The sequence below is a fragment of the Rana temporaria genome, chromosome 2 (genome assembly GCF_905171775.1).
Source record: "Rana temporaria chromosome 2, aRanTem1.1, whole genome shotgun sequence".
Taxonomy (NCBI): domain Eukaryota; kingdom Metazoa; phylum Chordata; class Amphibia; order Anura; family Ranidae; genus Rana; species Rana temporaria.
The window spans coordinates 95,802,799-95,828,974 of record NC_053490.1 but is presented as its reverse complement, the minus strand read 5'-3'; the positions used below and the strand labels follow the sequence as shown (position 1 = coordinate 95,828,974).

The following is a 26,176-nucleotide window of genomic DNA, read 5'->3' as shown; positions in this document are numbered from 1 at the left end:
TCAGCTTCCAACCTCAATTGACACGGATGGACCAGCCAGATCTCTTATCACAGGGCCTCGTCAACCACCCGAACCACAGAATCCTGAAGCTTCCGGCTTGGTTACTGAAAGGGTAAGACTTCAGAACAAATGACTCACAGACAAAAGGTGTAAATACCATCCTAGACAGTAGGAAACCCGTGACCAGGGCAATCTACAAGAAAGTGAGGAAAAAGTTTGCCTCCTAGAACAAAAACAAACTGACCCCCAGCAGAGGAATAATCTCAATAATTCAGGATTTCCTGCAGGATGGAGCAAACAAAAATATCTCCCAAGCCACATTGAAGATACAAGTAGCAGCACTCTCCTCGTTCATGGTCACCAGACTCGCGGAGGTCCCTGATAAAGCGATTCCTGATGTCACTTAAAAGAGCTAAACTAGCTAAAATGAATGGAACTCCATTTTGGGACATGTCCATGGTACGTAGAGGGTTCCTCTCCCCTCCATTCGAACCGATAGAGGACAGCTCGGACAAAAACTTCACTCCTAAAAACTGCACTTGTATCCCTAGTATCCGCCAGAAGTGTAAGCTGTCCATGATGGAACCATACTGCCTAATACACTTGGACAAAATAATTCTCTCTCCAGACCCGGCCTTCTTACCCAAGTTCTCTTCAACATTCCATATAACCCGAAATATCATCCCTTCGCTTCCAAAGACTATGGACAACAAGAAAAGACAATTACAGCAAACTCTATGTAAGAAACACACTCTTTACATACAGTACCTACTGTATGTAAAGAGTCACCTGACCGTGATATTGTCAATCTCGCTCCCCTTCTCAGCGAGATTGACCACCTACGAGCCCAGTCGCGGGAGCCAGCGCCCAAGCGGCTCGCCGCGTTGAGAAAAAGCCATCATAGAAGCGAAGGGTATCTGACTTGGATTCCCGCCAATTCTAGCCGCGGCGTTTGGTATGGATCATGAGGTTGAACTCCACGCCAAATTTTAAATAAAAAAAAAAAACGGAACCCCCCCCCCAGGGGCATACCAGGTCCTTAGGTCTGGTATGGATTGTAAGGAGAACCCCCTAAGCCGAAAAACTCCCACAATACATATCAGACCCGTATCCAAGCATGCCGGTCAGGAAAGGAGTGGGGACGAGCGAGCCCCCCCCCCCCCCTGAGCCGTACCAGGCTGTATGCCCTCAACATGTGGGGGTGGGTGCTCTGGAGCAGGGGGGCCCCCACCCCAAAGTAACCTGTCCCCATGTTAAGGACAGGGCCTCATTCCGACAACCCTGACCGTTGGTTGTCGGAGTCTGCGGGCTGGGGGCTTATCGGAATCTGGGAGCCCCCTTTAATAAGGGGGCCCCCAGATACTGGCCCCCTACCCTAGGTGAATGAGTATGGGGTACATCGTACCCCTACCCATTCACCTGGAGGCAAAGTGTCAAAATAAACACAACACAGGGTTTTAAAATAATTTATTAGTCGGCTCCGGGGGTCTTCTCCGCTCCCCGGGGAGTCTTCTTCCATCTCTGCTGTCGTCTCGGTGCTCCCCGGTTCTTCTCCCGCTCGCTCTCCGGTGCCTTCTTCGGGGCTGGCCACCTCTATCTTCTTTGTAGCTCTCTTACTAGCGGGAGCGCAGCCCGCTCTTCTTTGCCGCCTTCCACCTTCTTTTCTTCAGATGTTGACTCAACGCTTCCTCCCGCTGTAATGCCGGGCTGCGCGGCTCGCACCGATTTTATATAGGCCTCTTATGACGTCCGTCTCATCATGCTCCGGGACCCGCGAAGCATGATGGGCCTGTGACGTCATAGTAAATTGCGCGGTGGCTCCCAAAATAAATCTGCGTCCCCCCCCCCCCACAAATAGAGCTTTCTTTTGGTGCTATTTGATCACCTCTGCGGTTTTTATTTTTTGTGCTATAAACAAAAATAGAGCGACAATTAAAAAAAAAAAAAAAATACAATATTTTTTAATTTTTGCTATAATAAATATCCCCAAAATATATAAAACATTTTTTTTCCCTCAGTTTAGGCCAATAAGTGTTCTACATATTTTTTGGAAAAAAAATCGCAAGAAGTGTTTGGTCTGCGCAAAATTTATAGCATTTACAAAATAGGGGATCGTTTTATGGCATTTTTATCAATATATATATATATATATTTTTTTCTACTAATGGCGGCGATCAGCATTTTGTTTTGTGGAAAAAAGAGAAAAAACTGTGCTAAAAGTACTGAAAGAGGAAAAACAACTAACACAAATTACAGTATATTCAATTTGGGAACTGCGATTTAGCATGTAAACAATACAAGAGCAAGAAAAATAAAAAAGAGAAAAAATCGCGCTACCCCTTAACCAAGTGAAAACTTAAATAAAAAAATCACCAAATTAAGAATGTCAAAGGAACAAAATCAGTGATGTATAGATATGTAACCAATGACTTATGATATCACGTCAAATGTGCCACGAATAGTAAAAAACATCAGTTGCCATAAAAAAATCACATGCCAAACAATAAATATGTGCCAATAGTGATATGTTAAAAAAAAAAAAAATTTTACATCAAAATCAGTATATATAAATACTATATTGAAAAATATGCAAAAATGTAGTCCATAAGTACTATATCAATGAATGCTGTGCACCCGTGCTCTGTGCCAAGATCCAAAATCTGATGAAAAAACGTGTCCAAACAAAGTGAATCCTCCACCAGTGAGTAATAATGATTCCTTACCGACTTGCCCTGATCCCTTATGACAGGGGATCGCCAAGCGCGTGTAATTAAGGGTCTCACTCCCACTATGCAGCTCAGGCAAACTCCATCTTTAAAACGGTGGATCTCAGCCAGCGAAAGTTGCAAATCACCAGCATATGTACCCAACATGAAAAAGATAACAGTTCCACATAGCGCATTAAAAGTATACAAATTTTATTAGAAAAAGTTGTATTGCACTTACAACATTACAGAAAAATAATGCCTTTAATCTGGTGTGCTGGCCGGTACACAAATTCTAGACACCCGTCCTGCTGGGGGATCATTTTGAAGCTAGAGGCGACGACAGCGCACCGATCCGCATAATGGTGATCTTGCAGCAAATCCGCCGCGAAGACCACTATTATAGTTTACCAGACCGGCCACGTTAAAGATGGATTTCCTGGGTGTGGCAGCAGCTGCTGCTGTTGCCAAGATATTCATTTTTTAAGTGCTGACGTATATGTACGTGAGCCGGTCCTTAAGTGGTTATACTTGGAGATTTCCTTCGGTACTTTAATACAACTGAGGCACGCAGGTGAGACTGTGGAATTTATAATGGACTAATGTGTTTCATGTTTCCGGGAGGAGGAGCCCATCTCTCGGATGCTGCCCTGGAAGACTTCTTAGAAAAAGTGTTACCAGGTACCTAACTCCATTTTTTTTTTTCCCCCTCACACCCAGAAAGTTACATTTATTTTCTGAGTTAAGAGAAGCATCTGATGCCTTTAACATTAATTTGGAAAAAGCTGCAAGAAACCTAGGAGAACAGAAAAAAGATATGAAATCCCGAGTCTTATGTGCAGAAAAACTAAAAGCATCGCCAGCCCTTACAATATATTGTAATCTTAATCAGGTAAGTTATTTTACTTTAGCTTCCACGCCAGCCACTTGTGATTCTTAATGTTGAAAAAGATTAAAATCGCTTCAAACTCTAACCTTTCCCTAATCATTAAGCCAGCCCAAACACTAAAGCGTCACACTTACACTTACAAGAGGAGTACTGTATGGATAAATATTTATCCGTAAATGCACTGCATCCTCAAATAGTAATAGGGAGAGAAAAAATATGTTGCATGAGATTTTGAAGGTGCAATTCGAGTTCCCAGACAATATAAAAATAATGGTATTTTATTTGTACAAAGTTAAAATTTATAGGCAAGTGAACACATTGCATATATATGCCAAGGATTTAAAACATAGCTTATTTACATATATATTAAAAAAAGAAAAACTGAAATATCACACGGTCCTAAGTATTCAGACCCTTTGCTGTGACACTGATATATTTAACTGTCCATTTCTTATGATCATCCTTGAGATGGTTCTACACCTTCATTTAAGTCCAGCTGTGTTTGATTATACTGATTGGACTTGATTAGGAAAGCCACACACCTGTCTATATAAGACCTTACGGCTCACAGTGCATGTCAAAGCAAATGACAATCATAAGGTCAAAGGAACTGCCTGAAAAGCTCAGACAGAATTGTGGCAAGTCACAGATCTGGCCAAGGTTACAAAAAAAATATTTCTGCTGCACTTAAGGTTCCTAAGAGCACAGTGGCCTCCATAATCCTTAAATGGAAGACGTTTGGGACGATCAGAACTCTTCCTAGAGCTGGCAGTCCGGCTAAACTGAGCTATGGGGGGGAGATCCTTGGTGAGCGAGGTAAAGAAGAACCCAAAGATCATGGTGGCTGAGCTCCAGAGATGCAGTCAGGAGAAAGTTGTAGAAAGTCAACCATCACTGTAGCTTTTCACCAGTCGGGCTTTATGGCACAGTGGACAGATGGAAGCCTCTCCTCAGTGCAAGACACATGAAAGCCTGCATGGAGTTTACTAAAAAACACCTGAAGGACTCCAAGATGGTGAGGAATGAGATTGAGACCAAGATAGAACTTTTTGGCCTTAATTCTAAGCGGTATGTGTGAAAAAAAACAGGCACTGCTCATCACCTGTCCCATACAGTCCCAAAAGTGAAGCATGGTGGTGGCAGCATCATGCTTTGGGGGTGTTTTTCAGCTGCAGGGACTGGCTTCAATTGAGGGAATGATGAATGCGGCCAAGTACAGGGATATCCTGGATGAAAACCTTCTCCAGAGTGCTCAGGACCTCAGACTGGGCCGAAGGTTTACCTTCCAACAAGACAATGAGCCTAAGCACACAGCTAAAATAATGGAGTGGTTTCACAACATCTCCGTGACTGTTCTTGAATGGCCCAGCCAGAGCCCTGACTTAAACCCAATTGAACATCTCTGGAGAGACCTAAAAATGGCTGTCCACCAACGTTTACCATCCAACCTGACAGAACTGGAGAAGATCTGCAAGGAGGAATGGCAGAGGATCCCCAAATCCAGGCGTGAAAAACTTGTTGCATTTTCCCAAAAAGACTCATGGCTCTATCAGATCAAAAGGGTGCTTTAATTAAATACTGAGCAAAGGATCTGAATACTTAGGACCATGTGATATTTCAGCTTTTATTTTTTAATAGATCTGCAAAAATGTCAACAATTCTGTGTTTTTCTGTCAATATGGGGTGCTGTGTACATTAATGTGGAAAAGAATGAACTTAAAAGATTTTAGCAAATGGCTGCAATATAACAAAGTGGAAAATTTAAGGGGGTCTGAATACTTTCCGTACCCATTGTATGTCCCTTCCGCCCTGCCGTCATGTGATGTTAGGCAAGCGGGGTTGAGAGAAGGGGGGGAGAGTGGCGAGGGGGAGAGAGTACCCAGGGGCCCCACAACCCTCCTGCACCACATTGCCCAAAGGGAGCCCCCTCCAAAAAAAAGTTTAATAAATTAAATACGCCTCCCCACTCTGAGCAAATTTCTCTGAAAGCATATGGATGGTGATGTTTGAAATGACAAGATTATATACATAATTCACATTTTTTTTCTTTTTACAGATTGGTCACAAATTGAGATATATATGTAGAATACACCAGTAGACAAAATAACGTTACATATTCTATTCAAGAAAACAAAACTTCAAGATCAAATTTATGTATTAATAATTCATATTGTTTGGCTAAAATAGTCACCCATACACTTAAGAGGATACTGTGTATGTTATATATTCCAGCCCACTATAATGAAACCTAATTAATGACTAGGTGGAATTTTATAGGAAGGGTTTAAAGTGTTGGCCATAAAAAAATTAAGATCCTGTTCCCTTAAAGCAGGGGTTCCCAAACTTTTGAAGAGAGAGGGCCACTTAAGTAACTTGGTACCCAGTCGCGGGCCAGAATGAGCAGATCGGGCGGATGACTGGTTAGAGCTACTCTATAGGCCCTCCGATTCGCCCAGAAGGAAGGGGACAAATTCCCCCCCCCTTTTTTTTTGCAGATCGGACTTGTTGGACAAAAGTCTGTTTATATATGCCGGTGGATTAAGGGTCCAATTTGGTCAGGCTGATCATGTGAAAAAAACCGAAGACTGCTTTCACACTGATGTGCTGCGGTTTACCAACACCATGGTTGCAGCGCAGTAAATCTGTGTCTATCCTGCGGGTTAGCTGAACTTTGACATAGTCCGCCTGTGGCAAAAGTTGGCGCATCGGCTTATGGGGCTCTGCTCCGTAGCTGTTTTTTTCCTCTACCACCAATCTTTATTCACAACACTGATGCTGTGGTATGGTGGGTCAGCAACCTACGATCTGCCCAGCCTGCCATTTTAGAGCAGGAGGTTGCGGGCCACATCAGAGGGCTCTGTGGGCCACATGTGCTTGTACTGTGTATTTTGGCCGCCTGTATCGCCAGAAATACCTGGCTGATCCTGATAGTTTCTTCCCCTCTCTGTGCTGACTCTGCTCGATCAGGGCTGCTGAGCTCTGTATGTGCCCGGTCATTCGCTGCTATCTGCAGCTCTCCCTGTGTCTCCTCTGCCCCCCCCCCCATCTCACTGATCTGCTCTTTTCTCTTCCGTTCATGGACGGACACAGCAACAATTGACCTTAGGGTATTATCCTCCCTTTTAGGAGATTGACTAGGCAGAAAAACAGCATGTTAAGTGTTAAAACACTCCACACAGTACAGTACCTCCCAGGTGGCGGATCCCCCGGGTACATCTCTCTACATCATGCAGCCTCAGTTTTTTTCTGCCTAGCAAAAGGAGATGACATGGCTCTTCTGGGCCCATGTGCTCTGGAGATTTTTTTTGCGATTTTTCTCGCTTTTCTTTTCTCTTTTTCCTGCATTTTTGGATCCTGGGATCTACAATCAACTGCCCACTGGGTGACAGGCTGGATCCTCGATCCTTGTAGTCCCCCCATGTTCAGCCATCGAGTGTGTTCCGGCCTTTAGCTACACGCTGGGCCGTCCACGACATGCCCCGTTGCTCCCGGGGTGGCCGGTGAGCTATACGCTCCAGTGCACACATGACCGGGCTCTATGTCAGTGTCACAGTGTGCCGGGCAGACAGCCATGCCGTAACTGCGTGGATGTTGGTTCTGTCCGGGATGTCGCCAGCCGGTGGTCGCAGGACGGATAAGTAGCAGTCCCCCTGCCCTGGCATGGTGGTGCGGCTGGTGCGTTCCTGGGAGGTTGATCGGGGGTCCGCCCTGCTTTCTTTTCTCCCTTCCTCTCCCTCCTTCCCCGCATTCTGGGTGGTCGGCCGTGAGGTGGGGGGTCCGCCTGGGGGGCTCTGTCCTGTGGCTCGGGGCTGCGGTTTTGTCGGGTGCTGTGTGCTATTTATTGCTGCTGTGTGTGCGGGGGGGCTGCCTGCCCGGGAGTCCTGGGTGTTTCACTGTGTTTTTTGACTGTGTGTTCTGCACTGTCACGGCCGCCATTTCTCTTCCGTTCATGGACGGACACAGCAGCCTTTAACCTTAGGGTATTATGCTTCTTCCTTCTTGGAGAGATTAGACATAAAACAGCACTTAATGTTAAAACACTTTCCTCAGCATAGCTCCTCCCAGGGGGCGTGGTCCCCCGGTATAACCCACACTCTGCCTCAGCAGCTCCAGCCTTCTGGAGTCCCTGTACTTTTGTTTTTTTGTGATTTTTTTCGCTTGTATCTTGTTCCTGCATTTTTGAATCCTGAGATTCTACTATCAACTGCCGACTGGGTGACAGGCTGGGTCTTGACTCTTGTAGTCCCCCCATGTTCGGCCATCGAGCGTGTGCCGGCCCTCAGCTCTGGGTCATCCACGACATCCCCGGTTTGCTCCAGGGGTGGCCGGGGAACTACATGTTCCAGGGCGCACATATGACCGGTCTCTATGGCCTTGTCAGTGTGTCTGGCCGACAGCCATGCCGTTTAGCGTACGTTGGTTCTGTCAGGAATGCCTCCTTCCCCATGCTGGGTGACGGCTGTAAGGGGGGCCCTCCTGGGGTTCTATCGCTACCGGGGACCGTGGTTGTGTGTGCTGGTCGTGTTTTTTACTGTGTCACTGTCTTTTTAAACTGCGTATGGCAGCCATTTTGCCGCGGACGTGGTTTGCATTGTTCGGCGGCCATTTTCTTGTAGCCACATGGTGCTTTTTATCAGACGGCGGCCATCTTGGAAAAGTCTTGGCCTCTAGTGCCTATAATACCGCAGCAAAAGACCGCAAATCTCTCCCTGAGGGACAGTGCAGCCAGCACGTCTCAGCGCTTCAGCTCACACTGCAACTGGGTGGGGTGATGAGTACCCTGGGGGCCCCCTGCCTTCTGTTTTGCAGCCGGGAGGTGACCGGTGGGTTTTTCTGCCTTGCAGTGCCAGGGTGGCATAGCGGTGGGGACAACATGGAGCCTGAACCAGGAGCTTCTGCTCCAGCAATGCCTGAGTTAACCCTTAATGCCCCTGCCGCCTCTGTAGAGGCGATGACGGCAGTCCTTGAGGCGTTTCTCGCCAGGATTGAGGCGTCTAGTGGCCAGAAGGGGGGTAAAAAGCACCCCCTCCATGAGCCTGCTTCTGGGGATGTATCTTAGAGTCAGGCCCTGCTATTGCGTCTGGCTCTGGTTCTTTCATGTCAGATGATGCAGACTTAACCCACGCGGACAGTGAGGATGACTCTGCTTCAGGGTCAGTGAATGATAAAGAATTTGTTGGAGCTCTTATCACCGCGGTGCGGGATACTCAGAAACTTGAGGATTTTGGGTTCCGCAAGCCACCCCGCACTGCAAGAGTGTTTCCTTGTATTCCATATTTGGACAAATTGTTATACAAGGAATGGGATACGCCGCAGAAAGTTTTTGCTGTTCCAAAATACTTTGCGACCCGTTATCCCTTTGAGGAGGACTTTTTAAAAAAGTGGGTCTCTCCTCCGTCAGTGGACCCTCCCGTGACCAGACTGAGCAAAGCCACCACGGCGCCGGTGGAAGGGGCTCCCGCCTTTAAGGACCCCACAGACAGGAGAGCTGTGGCCCGCTCTATGTTCACAGTAGTTGGTTAGGCAGTAAGACCGGCTTTGGCCGGGACTCTGGTGTCGCAGACACTTACTGAACGGCCAAAGTTTTTGCTACAGGAGCTGGAGGCGCAAGGTGCTTCTGAGACCTGTGTGGACCTGGCTGAACAGTTGGTTCAGGGTCTGAAGTTTGTGAGTCGGCCCTGGATACGCTCCCCTTGCTTTCCAGGGCCTCCGCGGTGGTACTACGCCGCCTTGTGTGACTGAAGTGCTGGTCTGCGGACCAGTCCTCCAAGAAGGCCTTGGTGGATTTACCCTTTAAGAGTGAACGGCTTTTTGGGGCGTCCCTGGATGACATAAAGGATGCCACAGGTGGTAAGAGCACTCTGCTTGCTCCCACAGTCTGGGAAGGGCAAGGAGCCTCGCCGTAAGCAAGGACCCTCTTTTACTACCCCCAAAAGTTTTTTCCGCCCAGTACGGCAGGAAAAAGTTTTCAAGGTGCCAAGACCCCCGCTGCAGGGCAGAAGCGCACCTGGTACCGCAAGCCTGCAGGCAAACCTGCTTTCGCATTAAGGTCTGCCCCCGCCCGTGTCTCGGGTGGGGGGCCGACTTCGCGAATTCGCGGCTCGGTGGAGGTGTCTTCTTTCCGACCGTTGGCTTTGCGAGAGAGTTTCTCTCTTGTCCGCCAAACAGATTTTTTCCTTCCAACCTCCAGCTTCCTCCGGATCGCCGGAAGGATCTGTCAGGGGCTGTCCAGGATCTTCTGGTCAGGGGAGTGATTGTGCCGGTTCCCTCGAGAGAACAGTTTCAGGAGTTTTACTCCAATCTTTTTGTAGTCCCCAAGAAGGAAGGGGTTCGTCCAATCCTGGACCTCAAGGCCCTCAATTGTTTTGTCAAAGTGCAAAAATTCCGGGTGGAGTCGATTCGCTCGGTGGTGGCAGCGCTCCATCAGGGGGACTTTCTGGCGTCATTGCATATCATGGACGCATACCTACATGTTCCCATATGCACAAAGCACCAGGGGTTTCTGCGCTTTGCGATCGGGGAGGACCATTTTCAATTTGTGGCCCTCCTGTGTGCCCTGACCTCTGCACCACGGGTTTTCACCAAGGTGCTCGCCCCAATCCTAGCCCTGCTGGGGCAGCGCGGGATCGCTATCGTAGGATATCTGGATGACCTTCTCCTGAGATCTTCCTCAAGCTCAGAGTTAGAAGAGGACGTGTCTATCACGTGTCAGACTTTCCGAGAGTTCGGCTGGCTTCTGAATATCCAGAAGTCAGTCTTGGTTCCGTCTCAGCGACTGGAATACCTGGGGTTAATTCTGGATTCCGCGGAGGTTTTCTCCCAACAGAGAAACTTCAGACACTGCGATTTGCAGTGCAGCAGTTGTCGACCCAAAAGTGATCATCCCTTCAATTCTGCATGAGGGTTCTGGGTCTGATGGTGGCCTTTCGAGGCAGTTCCATATGCCCAATTCCACACCCGAGTGCTACAGAAGGAAATTCTGTCACGTTGGGACAAGCTCCCTTCATCTCTGGATTTCCAGATTCAGATGAGTCACCTGGTCAAGTCCTCCCTGGTGTGGTGGCTGACGTCTCCGGTGCTTCGGACCGGGAAGTCGTTTCTGCCGTGCCATTGGACAGTGGTCACGATGGATGCCAGCCTCTCCGGCTGGGGGGGTGTTTGGGGCACCCAGTCAGCCCAGGGGCGCTGGACTCGGGAGTCCCGCCTTCCGATCAATGTACTGGAGCTCCGAGCAATCAAGTTGTGCCTTGCCAGGTGGTCCCTGGAGCTGCAGGACCGACCGGTCAGGATCCAGTCAGACAACGCCACGGCCGTGGCGTACATCAATCATCAGGGAGGCACACAGAGCTCAACTACAGCGATGGAGGTCGCGCAAATCCTTCAGTGGGCCGAAAGGTCCGTTCCGGCTCTGTCGGCCGTGTAAATTCCGGGAGTACAGAATTGACAGGCCGACTACCTAAGTCGTCAAACACTAGACCAAGAAGAGTGGTCACTCCACCCGGAGGTGTTTCAGAGTCTGTGCCAAAAGTGGGGCACTCCAGACGTGGACCTTCTAGCGTCCCGTCTCAATCGGAAGGTGCCACGGTTGGTGGCCAGGTCAAAGGACCCATGGGCGGACACGTCAGGCGCGTTGGTGGCACCTTGGGGTCACTATGGCCTACTTTACGCCTTCCTTCCTCTGAAACTTCTTCCTCGGCTGCTGCGCAGAGTGGAAGCCGAAGGGATTCCAACAATCCTGATCGCCCCAGATTGGCCGTGCCGCTCCTGGTACGCGGACCTGATGCGTCTGGTGGCAGACGTCCCTTGGCGTCTACCACTGAGAGAAGATCTTCTGTCGCAGGGTCCGATCTTCCACCCTGCTTTACAGTCGCTGGCTTTAGCGGCGTGGGTGTTGAGAGCCAGGTACTGAAGGACCGGGGCCTGTCAGGCTCGGTGGTCTCTACTATGCTGCGTGCACGGAAATCTACTTCACGAAAGATTTACCATCGTACATGGAAAGCCTACATCTCTATGTGTGAAGAGATGAAGTGGCACCCCCGTACATACGTGATGTCCCGGATTCTGCTGTTCTTACAGCGTGGGGTGGATCAGGCTCTCGCCTTGAGTACGGTTAAGAGTCCGATTTCGTCTCTAGCTGTTTACTTTCAGCGACCCTTGGCAGCGCACTCCTCGGTGCGTACGTTTGTGCAGGGGGTCCGGCATGTGGCCCCTCCTGTACGTCCTCCACTGCCCCCATGGGACCTGAATTTAGTCCTCTCGGTGCTTCAACGAGCTCCCTTTGAGGACGTTCGGAATATCCCTTTGTTGACTGTCACAGAAGGTGGTTTTTCTGGTAGCTATTACCTCAGTCAGACGGGTGTCTGAACTGGCGGCCTTGTCCTGCAAGGCTCCCTACCTGGTCATCCATGAGAAAAAAGTGGTGCTGCGGCCACAGCCATCTTTTCTCCCAAAGGTCGTTTCAGCTTTTCACATTTAATGAGGAAATTGTGTTACCGTCCTTGTGTCCTCGGCCAAAAAACCAGACGGAGGCCATTTTACATTCCCTGGATGTGGTTCGGGCCATACGTGTGTACTTATCTGCTAAAAGGAAGAGGGGTTTTGGACTTTAAATGAGGTATGCAGGAAAGAACTCAGATAAGACAGTGTAATATGGATGCGTTTATTTGTCTAAAACACATAGCAGAGCATGCGATTTCGAATGTATACATAATAGTAAACATACATGACAGTGCATATAAAAAGCATGATGCAAAAACCATAAACATTGTATAACAACTTGTACATTGCATTATTTAAAAATATAGAATCATTAAACCCAAGGTAGGTCCTAAAACTGAAACATGTAGCATCTGTGTAAGCCCGAGATGCCTTTCATCGCATTATAGCCAATCTTCAGGGGCGGATGCTTAGTGGGGTAAGATCTGCAGAAGGACACAAGTATAATATGTATGTTTTAGCATAACACCCAAATAATGGGAAGCAATAAGAGATGGGGAAAAAAGGCCATCTCCAAAAAACGTACTCATTCCCAGCATGTGAGGATGTGCAACCAGGAACGCACGGGTGGCTAGGGTTGTCTTCAACCGGGAACTGAGGTAGGGCCAGTGGGAAAACCAAGAGCATAAACATGTATCACAGATGAATGTATGTTCAACTGGCAGGTGGCTGGGGCTTCCATCTAAACTAGATAATTGATAACATTAATGAAAACCAAAAGGGTAAGTAGTAATTGGGTTATATAGTAAAAGCCCCCAACCCAGGTAGTAGCTGGGGGTAATAAAGAGGCAATTGTTACCCTGTATGGAGATAAGACCCAGTAAATAGGGATATCTAAAGCAGGATTAGCCTTCAGCTGATGTCCTAAGTGAATGCTCCCGATATTAACCACCCAGCCCGACCAGCGTCACGCTGGTATGACACCAGGAAAGAGTGTCTGGATCAAAGCAGCAGCTGCCGCTGATTTAAAACCAGACAAAGCTTCCCATTGGTCAACCATATGTCCGACGCCCCCAGGCGTCGGACATATGGGGCGGGTGTGTGGAGCCGATGCTATAAGGAAACACCGCCCACCCTCCGCACTCAAAATGAGTGACCAATGGGGGGGGGGGGGGGGTGGGAAGGCACCTGAGAGCATCGCAGCTCCCGGAAGTGCAATGCTACGGCTCCGTTTCAGAAGTCGAACTCGCTGCTTGTGTCGGTGAGTGGTCCTAAAAAAGGTCTGTCGGTCTCGTCAGACTGAACAAAGCTACCACGTTGTGATGGGGTGAGTATTACCGCGCTTACCACAAGAGTGAGGGAATGGGGAAAGGGAAGGGGTACAGCTGCTGCACTGGATGGTGTTTTAAACCAGGAACAAATAAAGAATAGGGGGGTAGTGCTGCGCTGTGAGTGGGGAGTGGGGTAACGTGCAGAGGAAATATGGCAAATCCTTATATATGGAAAAATAAAGTCACCGTGCAAAATACACACAGCGGTGACTGTAATAACACTAAATTAAATGTCCATGCAGCAGATAGCTGTAAGCATAACAGCAGGAAAAAAATCCAAAATAAAAGTGCTGGTGTAAATGCCAAAGTGACGTGTAAAAAGGTTGATTTCCTGGTGTTTGGGATGTTTTACTGCTGTAAGGTAACAGCATAAAAACCCAGGTACAGTTTTCTGGTCAAATCCACATATGGTATCATCCCAAAAGGGCTGTAATTTGAAAGGTAGATCCCTCTCGGTATTCACGTCCAACCAGTGACAGTGACTCGCACCCAAGGTGATAAAAGTGCCAATAGTGCAGTATCGTTTAAAACACTGATTTATTCAAACAAGATAATACACGGGGTACTCACATTGTTGATATAAAACAGGCATATAAAAACAGGGCGTTCGCAGACGTCACCTCCAATACCTCTAAGTGGGCTCTTTGTTACAGCTGGACAACGACATGGCCGTGGCTTCGGTCTACCATCGGGCATACTGGCAGGCGGACTACGGGAGTTGCCAGATGCTGGACCAGGGTGACTGGTCTCTGTACTTGGAGGTGTTTCAGCTCCCTTGCAGGAGGTGAGACTCACAGGGCATGGATCTCCTGGCCGCTCGTCTCGACCACAATGTGTCGGAGTTTGTGGCCAGGTCTAGTGATCCCTGTACGGACGCGTCAAATGCGTTGGTGCCCTGTGGGATCTGTATCGGCTACTTTGTCTTAACTTCATTGTAGTTGCTTCCTTCAGCTGCTCCACTGAGTGGAGGCCGAGGGGATCCCGATTCTAATCTCTCCAGATTGGCCTTGGCGTCCTTGGTACACCGATCTCGGGCGCCTGGTGGTGGATGTACCCTGGTGGTTGCCAGGGCGGGAGGACCTTCTGTCTCAAGGTTCCGTACTTCCTCTTGTGGTACAGTCGCTTGCTTGCATGACATGGCTGTTGTAAGCCAGACTTTAAGAGACCGGGGTTTGTCCGTCTCGGTCATCTCACCCATCCTGAAAGCAAGGTAGTCTCCCTACAGGAGGATTTACCATCGCACCTAGAAGGCCTTTGTCTCTTTGTGCGAAGAGATGGGGTGACATCCACGGACGTACTCGGTGTCCAGGGTCCTGCTGTTTTTACAGCTTGGAATAGATCTAAAAATTGCCTTAAGCACCGTTTGGGGGCAGATTTCAGCCTTGGCTGTGTTTTTTGTCAGTGGCCTTTTGCGGCCCATTCCCTGGTGCGTACCTTTTTTGTGCTAGGGGTTTGTCATATACTTCCCCCTCTTGGTTCACCTCTTCCCCCCCATGAGTTTGGACTCTGTTGCTCTCGGTTCTTCAGGATCCTTCCTTTATGGAAACATCAGAGAGATACTTCTCTTGACACTATCTCGGATGGTGGCAATTTTAGTGGCCATTACTCCTGTCAGAAGGGTTTCTGAGCTGGCGGTCTTGCCTTGCCTTGCAAGTCACCATGCTTGATCCTCCATTAGGATTACGTGGTGGTGCTTCTGAAGGTGGTTTTGGCCTTTCGCCTGAATGAGGACTTTGTTCTTCCATCATTTTGTCCTCGGCCGGCGCATCCTAAGGAGGTTGCGTTTCCTACTACTTAAGACGTGGTACGCACTTTGCGGGTGTACCTGCCTGCTACGGCTCCATTTCTGAGATCTGACGCTCCTTTTGTGTCTGGTCCACAAATGGCCTGGCGGCCTCGTCGACCACCATTTCTCGGTGGATCAGGCAGGCTGTCATACAGACCTATGCTCTTAGGGCACGGGCGCCCCTTTTCCGGTCACAGCACTTTTAACCAGGGCAATTGGTGCTTCCTGGGTTTTCCGACATTTTGTTTCTGTCGCACAGTTGTGCGGGGCAGCGACTTAGTCGTCCGTTCACACTTTTTCCCTATCCGTCTTTCAGGACAGCCACAAATAGAGAGATAGGCTCCTGCTCTTCCTTTAGGAAACACTGCACAGCCTTCAAATTCTCTCCTCCCCTGCTAGACCTCAGTTCTTAGTGTTTCCTCCGGTGGGGAGACACTGCTGAGGAACCAAGGCAGTGCAGTCAGGGGACTGTAGGCCATAGTAGTTTCGTTGGGAGCAGGGGCTTCCTAGAGGAAAGATAGGCGAAGACTTACCGCCAAAAACGCCACCCCAATCCGTGTCGAGCGCGGCAGCCGGCTTGTGGGGGGCCCCTATCGTGTCCACAGGACCGCGGCGGGGGAATTCTGATCCGGGCGCCCTGTTTTCAGGCCGCATTTGCTTTTTTCTTTTTTTCTTTGAAAATCCTGGGCCTAGTGGCGGGCGACGTCATTTCCGGTGCGCCTCGGAAAGGATTCCCCTTGACCCGCGACTTCCGGTTCCGAGTCGCGGCGCTGATGGGGACCCACGCGTTCTGCTGGAGGAGTCGGATACTCGTGGGGACGAGTTAGACACAGCGCAACCACCTCGCAATGTCGGTGACCTCTCCGGATCGGAACCCGACCAAGGACGCTTCCTCCAGCCAGTCTAAGGTAAGGGTTTCCTGGGGAGGGATTCCCAAAACCTTAGATTCTGTCTTTTTTCTCCTCTGGTTCCCTTTGGTGGTTGGGGGAGAGGAAGAAATGGCAGCAGGGCACCTAGCAGTAGTGTCTGTCTAATGCTTCCCAGAGGGTTGTAACCATGATGTTTTTAAAAAAAAAAAAAATCTTTTTTGTATTTCTTGCTATGCCAATTGGCTTGTTTTAATGTGTGGGGTCCTTTTTGTCTTCTATTTTTCAGAAAAGCCTAGAAAAAAGCCAAGAAAAAACAGGAAGGACACATAGTTCTAGAAAAAAATGTGCCTCCTGTAGGGACTCTCTTCCTGATTCTTGGACGAAAGTTTTATGCAGGGACTGCATAAACTCTCTAGTCAGGGAAAGAGATGCAGAACAGGAAGACAGTTTAGCAGCCTCCGTTAAAGAGTTGGCCTCTATTTTTCCTCCTTTAAATCCTTGTTTGAAAGGGTGCAGTCCCCCCTGGTACCCACACAGGTTACAACCCATCCTGATGATCAGGGTATTGCACCTGTCTCTCCTGATCCTTCAGCTGAGGCAGTTGATATTGCAGGCCCTTCTCAGGTACAACACTCCTGGTCGGAGGATGTTGCATCTGACTCTCAGGCGGAGTCAGGTGAAGAGGACCAGGACAGTGAGTCCAAAAAGTCTTCTAGATATAAGTTATCTCTTGATGAGGTTGAGGAATTGCTAGGTGCCATTTACACGACCCTGGGCATTCACACAGACAGTAAACCTCTTGGCCTCCATGACCAGATGTACAAGGGTCTGGGGGAACACAAGGGCAAGGTCTTCCCGATTCACGAACTTCTGATAGATACTGTTAAGGAGTGGCAAGACCCTGAAAGAAAACCTTTTTTTTCACAGTCCCTTAAGAGAAGGTTTCCCTTTTCAGATGATTCCAGTTCTGTCTGGAATAAGATGCCTAAATTAGATGCGGCCTTTTCACAGGTCTCCAGAAAGACCGACTTAGCATTTGAAGATATGGGCAATCTGACAGATGCCATGGATAAGAGGATGGACTCTCTCTTGAAAAAAGCTTGGGAGTCCATAATTGGGAACTTAAAGCCGGAATTAGCAGTTACTGTAGTGGCCCGTAATTTGGAGCGTTGGCTTTCAAAAATCCAAGAACATATTGAAGCTGAGACGGATAAGGAGACTATTTTGGCTTCCTTCTCTACAATTTTAAAAGGGGTGGCCTATATTGCTGATGCTTCGGCAGAATCCGTCCGCATGTCGGCTAGGTCGGCAGCTCTGGCTAATTCCGCCAGAAGAGCTCTCTGGCTCAAATCTTGGTCAGGAGACATTGCTTCCAAGTCCAAATTATGTGGGATTCCGTTTACAGGAGATCTTCTGTTTGGTCCCGGCCTGGAGTCAGTCTTAGACCGCACGGCGTATAAGAAAAAATCTTTTCCGTTCAAACGTAAAACTCCACTGAAAGGGAGGGGGTTTCGTCCCCAAAGGCACACAGGGGTCCCTAAACCAGAAAATCAGAAAAAGATCTGGACACCCAGGGGTAGGGGAAGGGGAGTGATTTTTTGCCCTCCTGACCAGCCCCCTAAGAAATAATGACTCCCAGATCAGGGTGGGGGGAAGGTTGGGGGCCTTCCTCCCACAATGGGAGTCTATCTCCCCAAACAGGTACGTCTTGGCGATCGTAAGAAGGGGGTACTCCCTGGAGTTCTCATCGCCTCCCCCTCAGAGGTACCTGGTCACTCAGCTCCCCAGAGAAAAAGAAAAAGCGGAAGCTCTAGTAGGGGCCTTGAAGGATCTGGAGGACCAAAATGTGGTTCTCAGAGTCCCCAAAGTGGAAGAGAAAAAAGGGTTTTACTCCCATATATTCGTGGTAAGGAAACCCTCCGGAAAGTACAGGTTAATCTTAAACCTAAAACCACTGAACAAGTCAGTAGCGTACAAAAGATTCCGTATGGAATAAATTTTTACGGTAAGAGCCCTCCTATCTCAGAATTGCTTTATGGTCTCACTGGACCTCAGGGACGCGTACCTGCACGTACCCATTGCAGAGGGGTCTCAGGAGTTTCTGCGGCTAGCAATAGACTTGGGAACATCGGTGGTGCACCTGCAGTTCCAGGCCTTGCCATTCGGTCTATCCCCCCCCCCCCCCGCGTGTTCACAAAGGTCCTGGCGAAACCTATAGCTTTTCTGCGTCTTCAAGGAGTAGGCATAATAGCATACTTGGACGACCTGCTTCTTTTTGCAGCGTCCCCGGAGCAGTTATCCAGGGACCTGGAATTAACCAAGTGGACACTTGTGGACCTAGGGTGGCTGTTGAACCTGGAAAAATCCAGCCTGATACCATCACAGCGCATTCCTTATTTAGAGTACATCCTGGACTCCATCCTTCTAAGGGTCTTTCTCCCATTAGAGAAAGATCTAAAGCTGGACAAGTCGGTAGCTGCCCTCCAGGGCAGCCATCAGGTATCAATCAGATTCCTGATGTCAGTACTGGGGTTGTTAACCTCCACCCTGCCGGCGGTCCAGTGGGCCGGGTTTCACTTTCGGGCCCTACAGGCGTTCCTACTAAAAATCGGGGATCACAGCTCAGAACGCCTAGACGTACTTGTACAAGTCCCAAGCCAGGTAAAGAGATCTCTCTGGTGGTGGAGGAAGAGCGCCAATTTGTCGCAGGGTCGACTGTGGCATATCCAGTCTCCACAAGTGATTACCACAGACGCAAGCGGCAGAGGTTGGGGAGCTCATCTGGGGGTCCTTCCAGCACAGGGCGTTTGGAAAGCGGCAGAGCAGAGACATTCCTCCAACTGGAAGGAGCTGAGGGCGATCGCATTAGCTCTCATTTTCTTTCAGGAGAGACTTCAAGGACATCACATCCAGGTGAGGTCAGACAACGCCTCGGCCGTGGCCTATGTGAACAAACAGGGTGGCACCAGGTGTGTAGCCCTGTCGGCCATTACAACAGAAATGTTTCGCTGGGCCGAGACAAACACCCTGTCCTTATCAGCAATCTTTATAAGGGGAATAGAAAACAGTACAGCAGACTTCCTCAGTCAAAGCCAGCTGAGGGAGGACGAGTGGTCCCTCAATCAGGAGGTCTTCCATCTCTTGGTCAAGAGATGGGGGTCTCCAGAGAGAGACCTCTTCGTGTCCAGAGAGAACGCAAAAACCCATTGTTTTTTCTCTCGGGGCAGGGGAGAGGGAGCCAGAGGGATAGATGCCTTGTCCCAGAGCTGGCGTTTCGGACTTTGTTACGCCTTCCCACCCCCAGTTCTTCTACCACTGGTCCTAAGAAAGCTTCAGTGGGAGAACACCTCACTTATCCTAGTGGCGCCCCACTGGCCCAAGAGAGCTTGGTTCTCGGTTCTCAAACAACTGACTGTAGAACCTCCCTTTTTCCTTCCACTACGAGAAGATCTCCTCTCGCAGGGACCAGTCCTATGCCCCCAGGTACACAGATGGAACCTTGCGGCGTGGCTACTGAAGAGTCCTTACTGAGATCCAGAGGTTTTTCGGACAAACTGACTACCACCCTTCTTAACAGTAGGAAGAAGGAGACACGTTCTATTTATAGAAAAGTTTGGCTTCGCTGTAATGCATGGTGCCGAGAGTTTTCCTTTTCAGCACAAAGCCACACGTCCGTTCTAGAGTTCCTTCAGTGCGGAGCGGATAAGGGCTTATCAGTGAGTACCCTTAAAAGTCAGGTCTCAGCCCTTAGTGTATTTCTAGAGACCCCTCTAGCCTCTAATCCTTGGGTAATCAGGTTCTTTAGGGCTTTGTCCAGACAGAAACCTTCTCGGGACCCCCCTTCCCCAAGTGGGATCTTTCGTTAGTTTTACAGGTACTAACAGGGTTGCCTTTTGAACCCTTAGACAAATGTTTGTTAAAAGATTTAACACTTAAAACAGTCTTTTTGGTTGCAGTGACCACTGCCAGGAGGGTCAGCGAATTGGAAGCCCTGTCCATTCGACCTCCTTTTTGCGTTATTTTCCCGGATCGGGTTGTTTTTAAAACCGATCCGGCCTTTTTGCCTAAAGTGGCTTCCAAATTTCATAGAAGCCAGGAGGTTGTATTGCCTTCGTTTTGTTCCAATCCCTCAGGTGAAAGGGAATTCAGGTTTAGTACACTAGATGTCAGGAGATGCATCCTACAATACTTGGAGCTGACTCAAAGCTTTAGGAAGTAAGACTCTTTATTTGTTTTGTTTTCCGGAGCCAGAAAGGGACAGAAAGCGTCTCGACGCACAATTGCTAGATGGCTTAGATTAGTTATTGGGCAGGCTTACTCCTTGACTGGTAGGGAAGTCCCTACAGGAATAAAGGCACACTGTACTCGAGCGGTGGCTACTTCTCAGGCTGAAAGGGCTGGAGCAACGCCAGATCAAATATGCAGAGCCACAACTTGGTCCAGCTACGCCACCTTCGTCAAGCATTATAGAGTAGACTTGGTGTCAGCAGGCGAACAAGCTTTTGGGAGAAAAGTCTTGCAAGCCATAGTCCCACCCTAATTGTAAGTACTCGATTATCCTCTCTATTTGTGGCTGTCCTGAAAGACGGATAGGGAAAAATGGAGTTACACTTACCGGTAACGTCCTTTCCAGTAGTCTTTCAGGACAGCCCTGGTTACCCACCCGAAAAGTTGGAAGATTGGTTTTTAGTCCAGGAACATAGTATGATATTGATGTTTAAACTATGGATTACTAACATGTTCTTGTGTCTCCCCAGCGGACCGGAGGTGCTCGTATAAAAACTGAGGTCTAGCAGGGGGAGGAGAGAATTTGAAGGCTGTGCAGTGTTTCCTAAAGGAAGAGGGGGAGCCTATTTCTCTATTTGTGGCTGTCCTGAAAGACTACTGGAAAGGACGTTACCGGTAAGTGTAACTCCATTTTTCCAGATTTTACATGGTTGCTGTAAGTGCATCTTCTGATGCTTCTTTTGGCCACTAGGTTTTGCAGGCGGCTGTTTACTGTTGCACCTCCTCTGTTGAGGAGCTCTGCTTGTTTTGGGGTGAAGTTAAATTGGTTTTACTGATACTGTTCCCACCCCTTGTTTTGAACACTGCTTGGGGATGTCCCACTTGTCAAGATTTAAGGAGCTGTGTCCGTCCATGGACGATAAGAGAAAATAGGATTATTTGTACTCACCTTAAAATCCTTTTCTCTGACATCCATGGACGGACACAGCATCCACCCCTCCTTTTTTTTAGGTTTGTACTGCTTGTTACGAACTGAGGCTGCATACTGCAGGGAGGAGGGTTAAGTTTGGAGGGACCACCCCCTGGGCGGGGCTGTTCTACACTTAAAGTAACATGTATTTAATTATCCAACATGTTTCTGCCTAGTCCTCTCCTGTGAACAGGAACATAACCCACTTGTCAAGATTTAAGGAGCTGTGGACGACAGAGAAAGGGATTTTACGGTGAGTACAAAAAATCCAATTTTTTCAAAATTTTCTGTCTTTTTTCTTTCTTGTTGCATAAAAAATTGAAATCGCAGAAGTGATCCAATACCACCAAAAGAAAGCTCAATTTGTGGGAACCAAATGATAAAACATTTGTTTGGGTACAGTGTAGCATAATCACGCAATTGTCATTCAAATTGCGACAGCGCTGAAAGCTGAAAATTGGCTTGGGCAGGAAGGGAGAGTAAGTGCCTTGTATTGAAGTGATTAAAGAATTTCTTAAGATTTTTATTTTTTATTTTTTTACTCTCCTCTGCTATGTGCCTTTCGTGTTCCATCTTAGCCACCCTGATTGCACCCTTGCATTTCATATTGCATGCTTTGCAAAGTTGAAATGTTGACCCCACAGCCTTCTCCTTTGTGTTTTTTATCTTATGCATTTTTTCATTGGAGTTAACCACTTAAGGACCGGAAGGATTTTCTCCCGTAATGACAGGCCATTTTCTTATTTTTATTTTTTTTGCGCGCATCTAACCAAAGAAAAAGACCGACAATTTTGGATTTTTATTTTTTTTATCTTTTTGATATAATAAATATACCCCCAAAGGTAAAAAAAAACGAATTTCTTCATAAGTTATGTATTCTACATATTTTTGGTAAAGAATGTCGCATGAAGCGTATTTTGATCGGTTTGCACAAAAGTTATAGGCCCGGATTCATAATACCTTAGCGCATCTTTATGCCGGTGTAGCGCATCTCATATGCGCTACGCCGACGTAACACAGAGAGGCAAGCACAGTATTCACAAAGCACTTGCTCCCAACGCGTACGCCGGCCTGATTCAAAGTAGGTGGAAGTGGGTGTGATACATTTAAATGAACCGTGACCCCATGCAAATGTTGGGCCGAACGAACGGCGCATGCGCCGTCCCGTGGACGCTTCCCAGTGCGCATGCTCAGAATCACGTCGGAAAGAACGTCTAAGATACGTCGAATCACTGAAGTAACCTACGCCCAGCCCTATTCACATAGTACTACGTAAACGATGTTAAATACGACGGCTGTTCCGTGGTCCATACCTTTGCATGGGTTGCGCCTCCCTATATGTGGAATAACTTTACGCCGGGCGTACGCCTTACGTAAACGGCGTATATTACTGCGACGGGCGCAAGTACGTTCGTGAATCGGCATATCTCCCTCATTTGCATATTCGATTCGTAAATCAATGGAAGCGACCTTTTGCGGCCAGCGTAAATATGCGCCGAAGATACGACAGCGTAGGAAACTTACGTCGGTTGGATGAAGCCTAATTTCAGGCGTATCTAGTTCTATGGGTACGTTGCGTAAGTGCTATGTGAATCCGGGCCATAGTATCTACAAAATAGATTTATGGCATTTTAATTTTTTTTTATTATTACTATTAATGGTGGTGATCAGCAATTTTAATTTTTATTGGGATTGCAAGATTTGAGCAGACAAATCGGACACTTTGGGACCATTGACATTTATACAGCATTCAGTGCTAAAAATAGCCACTGATTACTGTATACAGTTCACTGGCAGGGAAGGGAATAACATTAGGGGGCAATCAATGTATTAAGTGTTCCCTAGGGAGGTATTTCTAACTGTGGTGGGAGTGTAGTGACTGGAGGAGGAGACAGATCACTGTTCCTGATCACTAGGAACAGCAGATCTGTCTATCCTCCCCTGACAGAACAGTGATGGGTTTGTTTACATTGACAGATCCCCGTTCTGTCTATCTCAGGAGCGATCACGGGTGGCCGGCGGACATTGCAGTCACCGGCCATGCGCATTGGCTCCGGCATCGTGCCACAGGGCCTCTTGTGGTCTTGAAGCGGCCTATGTACAATGACAACGATTTGCCCAGGAGAGCCAACCTGCCGCAGTACAACTCTGGGCTTTTATTGACATTTTTAAATGTTTTTCCCATTGGGATGCACTGGCTTTAATATGCTCTTAAAGCACACCCATTTTTCCCCCATGTGCTTTGTTCCTAGGATTTTATCCCATTTAATTTATTCTTGCAAGGAGTGTAGTTTATGGAAGTTTTTTTTTTTTGTATTCCCCTTATGTCTCATATTTGTGTGATTTATACTGAAACTAATAGACATGCTATCGTTGTTTCCTAAATCGCTCCGTATTTCCACATCTGTGATCAGGTCTGTATTGTTTGTAATCAGTAGGTTTAGTAACGCTTTGTTTCTAGCTGGTGAATTTACCACCTGACCCATGATATTGTCCTGCAAGACATTTAAGGAAATGGCGAGCCTTAGACGATTGTGCGGTTCCTCCGGCCCAGTCTATGTCTGGATAATTAAAATCCCCCATTATAATGACATTTCCCATCCTTGCCGCCATTCCAAACTGTGATAGGAGATCTACTTCTTCCTCCTCCCTCTAATTAGGTTGCCTATAGCATATGCACCGTATTACTTTCCCTTTGGTTTCCTCCCTTTTGTAGCTCTTCCCATAAGGATTCCACCTCCTCCCTTGCTCCATTAGTGATGTCCCTCAAATTCACTTGTACATAATTTTCTTATATATAGGCATAGCCCTCCCCCTTTTTTTACCCTCCCCATCTCTGCGATATAGGGAATACCCTTGAATGGTTGCCAGCCAATCATGAGAGCTGTTGAACCAAGTCTTTAAAATTCCCACAAAACCTAAATCCTCCTCGTACAGTTGCAGCTCTAGTTCTCCCATCGTGTCCGCCAGACTCCTGGTATTGGTGAACAAGCCATGTGTTTTTGTCCGGACGCATACTATAGCCTTATTGGGTGTTCTGAGGTTGCAAATAGGACTTGTTACTATACTTGCCTCATGTTTAGATGCTTTAGCCAACCTACATCTAATGCCCCCAATACTTCACTTTGAAATTTGTTTCACGCTGGCTATCTCTCCATCTGGATCCCCCCATCACCCAATTTAAAAGCCCCTCTAACTTCTCGGCCATCTTCTCTCCCAGCCTATCTGCACTTTCCCTGCTAAAGAGCTGGTAACCGACTGATAACTCGACCCAGTACTCCAGAAACCCCCAACCCCTTTTTTCAACACCAGTTCCTCAGCCACTTGTTTACTTCCCTAATCTCCTGCTGCCTCTCTGGTTTAGCTCGAGGTACCGGTAGTGTTTCTGAGAATATTAAATAAGTAAACAGTGCAGCGCAAAAACATAAAATCTATAACAGAATTAATAACGATTAATAAAAGTCCATAAAGTGCAAGGTGGTAAAAGGTGCTCCAAAAAACAATAGTGACGAATAGTGCAGCAATCTTTCATAAGATCAGTGACCCACAGGAAAGGGATATCCTCCACCAAGGCTATGGATGGCCTCTCACCTCAGCAATTCGACCTGTGGCTAGGTCAAAAAGCATAAAACATATCCTCCAAGTAATAGATGGTAACAGCATACAAGAAGTCAGCTCTGTGCATCCCCAGATGGAACCAGCAATCAGTAGGACAACTCAGCAATCTCCCAAACTTATTCCATGGACCGAAAAGGCAACAAAAGAGAAGGACTAGTGCTCTCCGTTTGATACGACTTTAATCTAAAACATATTCAGTATAAAAACACTCACATTTGAGGACACTCTCAGCCGAGTGTATAGCGAACAGCATGTAACCGGAAATTCCGGATCGAAACAGTCAGCGTGTAGGTCTCGTGAGGCAGGCGAACGCGGGTGACGTCGACGTGACTCCTCCCCCTCGTACGCGTTACGTCCCAGAGTAGGCGGGACTTCTTCAGCGTGGGGCGGGGATCCTATTTTTGTTTTTTTTTGGATCCCCGCCCCACGCTGAAGAAGTCCCGCCTACTCTGGGACATAACGCGTACGAGGGGGAGGAGTCACGTCAACGTCACCCGCGTTCGCCTGCCTCACGAGACCTACACGCTGACTGTTTCGATCCGGAATTTCCGGTTACATGCTGTTCGCTATACACTCAACTGAGAGTGTCCTCAAATGTGAGTGTTTTTATACTGAATATGTTTTAGATTAAAGTTGTTTCAAACGGAGAGCACTAGTCCTTCTCTTTTGTTGCCTTTTCGGTCCATGGAATAAGTTTGGGAGATTGCCGAGTTGTCCTACTGATTGCTGGTTCCATCTGGGGATGCACAGAGCTGACTTCTTGTATGCTGTTACCATCTATTACTTGGAGGATATGTTTTATGCTTTTTGACCTAGCCACAGGTCGAATTGCTGAGGTGAGAGGCCATCCATAGCCTTGGTGGAGGATATCCCTTTCCTGTGGGTCACTGATCTTATGAAAGATTGCTGCACTATTCGTCACTATTGTTTTTTGGAGCACCTTTTACCACCTTGCACTTTATGGACTTTTATTAATCGTTATTAATTCTGTTATAGATTTTATGTTTTTGCGCTGCACTATTTACTTATTTAATTTCACTTTGAGATATTTTTTGGATTATATCTGCAGTGCTGGCTTGCAATTTATTTAGTTTATGTTTATGAGGTATTTACTTTCCAGCGCTGAATTATTTCACTTTTTTTTCTGAGAAGATTACCTTAGAGGTCCTAAGCCTCAATTTAGCTCTTAAGTTCCTAAAATTTTTTTTTTTTTTTAGGACACTCCATCTTCCTCTGACTTTGTCATTGGTGCCAACGTACACCATGACTGCCAGGTCTTCCCCTGCCCCTCCCAGTAATCTGTTCGCCTGATCAGTGATGTGCCGAACCCGAGCGCTTGGTCGAC

The 26,176-nt window shown here is 47.7% G+C and overlaps 1 protein-coding gene across 1 annotated transcript in view; it reads left to right on the top strand.

The window, feature by feature from the left end:
• Nucleotides 1-26,176, top strand: part of RNF17 (ring finger protein 17) — a 720,374-nt gene that overhangs the window by 159,097 nt on the left and 535,101 nt on the right. The window contains exon 8 of the mRNA XM_040339329.1: nucleotides 3,426-3,597. Coding sequence (XP_040195263.1) covers nucleotides 3,426-3,597 — 172 coding nt within the window. The remainder of the gene's footprint in view (nucleotides 1-3,425; nucleotides 3,598-26,176) is intronic.